Below are 4,636 nucleotides of genomic sequence, written 5' to 3' on the forward strand. Positions count from 1 at the left end.
AAGCCATACAAGTTTGTCATGGCTAAATAAAGACAGTGAGGTAACAGTTGATAGGCGATGCCTGGTGTCTTTTTCAATTGGTAGAAAATATTTTGATAATGCCTGGTGTGATGTTGTGTCTATGGATGCGTGTCATATATTGTTGGGTCGACCTTGGCAGTATGATCGCAGTGTCATTCATGATGGACGGAAGAAACTATTCCCTTAGCATCAAGGGAAAAAAGTTGTGTTGGCACCCCGGCGGGAAGGACTTACTCCTACCCCCAGTAACCCATAATACTAATCTCTTTCTATGTCCAGGTTTTTAGATGAGATTGAGCATGGCGACGTGGTCTATGCTTGCTACCTTGCGAGAACAATGCAGTAGACGTGGATACAGATTTACCAGTAGAGGTGCAGCGGTTGCTAGCAGAATTCTCTAACTTGATGCCAGAGGATCTTCCTCCTGGACTACACCTATGAGGGATATTCAGCATCAATTGACCTTGTTCCTGGGTCAAGTTTGCCAAATCGACCAGCATATCGCCTCAGTCCCAAGGAGGCGAAGAGTTGCAGCGACAGGTGGAAGAGTTGTTGGAGAGGGGCTATATCCGAGAGAGTATGAGCCCATGTGCAGTCCCTGCTCTGTTAGTGCCAAAAAAAGATGGTCTTGGCGTATGTGTGTTGACAGCCGAGCGATCAACAGAATTACAGTGAAGTACCGGTTTCCAATTCCCCGTCTAGATGATATGTTGGATCAGCTATCTGGTTCTAAGATCTTCTCAAAAATTGACCTTAAGAGCGGCTACCACCAAATCAGAATAAGGCCTGGAGATGAGTGGAAGACGGCGTTTAAAACGCCACAAGGGTTGTATGAGTGGATGGGTCATGCCTTTTGGGTTATCCAATGCGCCCAGTACATTCATTTTATGCATCAGGTCTTGCGGCCTTTTATGGGGAAATTTGTTGTAGTTTACTTCGATGATATCCTCGTTTATAGTCCGACATGGACTTCACTTCGATCACCTCCGTGCTGTTTTGAGATGCTGAAAACGGAGTGCTTGTTTGTCAATCAAAAGAAGTGTTCTTTCTTCACTACTTCTGTGACTTTTCTTGGTTTTGTTGTGTCTACTGATGGTGTTCATGCAGATCAGTCAAAATAGATGCAGTCTTGGAGTGGCCCAGACCAAGAACATTACATGACATCCGAAGTTTCCATGGCTTGGCGTCTTTTTACCGTCGATTCATTAGAAATTTCAGTACTCTGATCGCCCCTATCACAGAGTGCCTCAAGGGGCGTGATTTCCAGTGGTCTGAGGAGGCAGAGGCCAGTTTTCAACTGGTCAAGCAGAAGATGACCGAGGCTCCAGTTTTGGCACTTCCAGATTTTGACAAAGTGTTCGAGGTAAATTGTGATGCATCTGGCGTTGGCATTGTGGTGTGTCTGAGTCAGGCAGGTCGTCCGGTTGCTTTTTCAGTGAGAAGCTATCGGGATCAAAGAAAAATTATTCCACTTATGATCTGGAGTTCTATGCCATAGTTCAGTCCCTGAAGCATTGGCGTACTACCTAGTACAGAAGGAGTTTATTCTGTTTACCGATCATGAGGCCTTGAAGTACATCAATGGCCAACACAAGCTGAGTAGACGTCATGCCAAGTGGGTAGCATACTTGCAAGATTCACTTTTACGCTGAGGCACCAAGCAGGGAGTTTGAACCGCGTCGCAGATGCCCTGAGCCGTCGTACCTTACTTCTCACCACCATGAGTACTAAGTTGCAGGATTTGAGACGTTCACAGATATGTATGCAGCTGATCCTTCCTTTGGAAGGATATTTCAGGAGGTAACTGAGGGTCACCGTCATGATTTTGTTTTGCATAATGGGTATCTGTTTCGTGGATTACAATTGTGCATTCCAGATTGTTCATTGAGGCAGCAAATTATAAGTGAACTCCATAATGAGGGACACTTTGGCCGAGATAACATGGCCCTTATCTCTTCTGAATTTTATTGGCCCAAGTTGACTAGTGATGTGGCCCATTATGTGGACCGTTGTTATGTGTGCCAGCGATCTAAGGGAGTTCTCACCAATGCGGGATTGTACACTCCCTTACCTGTTCCTGAAGCTCCTTGGTTCGATGTCAGCATGGATTTTGTACTAGGCTTACCCCGCACCCAAAGGGCCTCTGATTCTATCTTTGTTGTGGTTGACAGGTTTTCCAAGATGGCTCATTTTGTAGCTTGCAGAAAGACTATGGATGCTGACCGGATTGCCCATCTCTATTTCAAGGAGATTGTGCGTTTACATGGTGTTCCTCGATCCATCACTTCAGATCGTGATACTAAGTTCATCAGTCATTTCTGGAAGAGCCTGTGGGGGAAACTGGGAACGCAGTTGAATTTCAGTAGCGCCTACCACCCCCAGACGGATGGCCAGACTGAGGTGGTGAACCGAAGTTTGGGAAACCTTTTAAGGTGTTTGGCAGGAACGAAGCCGAAGCAGTGGGATTTGGCATTGCCTCAGGCAGAATTTGCCTACAACAGATCAAAAAACAGAACCACAGGTTTAAGCCCATTTGAGATTGTCTATGGTCAGAACCCATCCGGGGTGTTGGACTTAGCCCCTATTTCCACGTATAGGACGTTTCAGTCCTAAAGCAGATGAGATGGCAAAGTATCTTCGGGGTATCCATGAGCAGGTGAAACAGACCATTCATGAGAGCAATACCAAGTACAAGACTCGGGTCGACAATCATCGTCGTCAGGTACTTTTGATGTTGGTGATTTTGTTTGGGCGTATTAACTCGTGATCGTTTTCCTGTGGTGAGTATATAAGCTTAAGGATCGGAAGATTGGACCTTGTGAGGTCGTGCAGAAGATCAATGATAATGCTTACAGGTTGCGACTTCCCAGTCACTTGAAGACTTCTGATGTCTTTAATGTGAAGCACCTGAGTCATTGTTTTGTGGATCCTGATGACACTACTCTGAACTCGAGGACGAGTTCTTTCCAACCGGGGCGACTGATGCAGGGGGATCTGAGACAGATGATGCTGAGCTGTCAGATTGCACGTTGATGGCGCTGAGATACCATGAGTTGGCAGATCAGCGCAAAGGCGGGAATTGATTGTGACATGTTCCTTATTGGGGTCGTTTTGAGTATGTTTCAGTCTTTTGGCCATAACTTTGGCTACAGGTGTCAGAATCGCGCATAAGACCCCAATCCGGAAAGCTCTTTTCGACGCGCACGCTCCACATTGAGCTACGCTCCATGTGGCCTTTTTTTCAACCTCAAATTCTGCCGTTTTCCCTCCGATCACTAGATTTAGTTATTTTTTACTATTTATGGTAATATTTCGATTGTTAATTAGGAAGTCAATTTAAATCCGATTTAGACCGGATTTTTTGGGAGATTGCTTATTTTATTTCGAATTTCAATTTAGAGTGATTTTCGGGATTTTGCTATTTTTGGCAAAATTCGAATAAATACGATTTTTGCTATTTTTGGCAAAATTCGAATAAAGACGATTTTTTTAGCTATAACAGTCCGGCTTGTGGACTGCTTTTGACAGTTATTGATTTTTAATATTTTATTAAACCCTAGAGACTTTTTTTCTCTGGTTTTTGGGCGAATTTTCTCTTGTGAATCGTCTGTCGGAGCTAGCCTACAGGATAATCACTATTCTGTCTGGCGTCACCTTCCACATTGATCTCTCTTTTATATTTACATATATACCACCATTTCATTTCCCTAACTCCCCATCCTCCTCAACATTAGTTTCTTTCATAGCTTGTAAAAATCTCGAGCTTGCTTCAATGGCTGATGCAGGTGGTTTAGTCTCCGCTAAGAGGATGTGGTGCTCGGTCCCTGAAAGGCTCCAGCTGGATATGGCCATGTTGACCTTGCAGTTTGGTTATGCAGGGTTTCATGTGGTTTCTCGAGCTGCCCTTAACATGGGCGTCAGCAAACTCGTCTTCCCAGTTTACAGGAACATCATGCTTTCCTTCTGCTCCTTCCGTTTGCATATTTTCTTGAGAAGTATCATATAATACAATAATTGTCTCATTAATGAATTTTCTTTTCTGTAAGTTACTAAAACCCTGACATGTTTTCACAATTTCTTCTTTATCCAGGAAGGATCGACCAGGCATTACTCTAAATTTTCTTTTACAGTTCTTCCTCGCTCTTGTTGGGTACGCATGATATCCTCTACAATCTAACATGGTTAGTGTGATAAACCAAAACTATCTGATTCTATTGCCTTTTACGTGACAGAATAACAGCAAATCAAGGTTTCTATTGCTTGGCTTAGATAACACGTCACCGACCTTCGCATCTGCCATCCAAAACTCTGTGCCAGCCATTACCTTTCTAATGGCCGCCCTATTTGGTATGCCCACAAATTCCCATATTACATACATAAGATGAACTGATGAAGTGTAGTATTGATGGTTTTCCATTTGTTTTGTATTTTCAGGATAGAGAAAGTGAGGCTAAATCGAAGAGATGGGGTATCGAAGTTATAGGAACTGCCTTGTTGTGGCTAGAGCATCAGTGATAACACTATACCAAGGTCCAACCATATACAGCCCAACTCCACCGCTCAATAGACCCACATCCATGTTTGTTTCATTGGGAGATGCAAAGGGAAGAACTGG

General features: G+C 43.9%; 1 protein-coding gene across 1 annotated transcript; it reads left to right on the forward strand.

Moving 5' to 3' along the window:
• The first annotated feature begins 3,683 nt into the window (after positions 1–3,683).
• Positions 3,684–4,362, forward strand: LOC120113561 (protein WALLS ARE THIN 1-like). The gene is made up of 2 exons (XM_039134683.1): positions 3,684–4,016; positions 4,112–4,362. The coding sequence occupies exons 1-2, from the start codon at positions 3,794–3,796 to the stop codon at positions 4,135–4,137; spliced, it is 249 nt and encodes an 82-aa protein (XP_038990614.1). The 5' UTR covers positions 3,684–3,793; the 3' UTR covers positions 4,138–4,362.
• Positions 4,363–4,636: the final 274 nt, after the last annotated feature.

Source organism: Hibiscus syriacus, unplaced genomic scaffold (genome assembly GCF_006381635.1).
Source record: "Hibiscus syriacus cultivar Baekdansim isolate YM2019G1 unplaced genomic scaffold, ASM638163v2 tig00110210_pilon, whole genome shotgun sequence".
Classification (NCBI taxonomy): Eukaryota; Viridiplantae; Streptophyta; class Magnoliopsida; order Malvales; family Malvaceae; genus Hibiscus; species Hibiscus syriacus.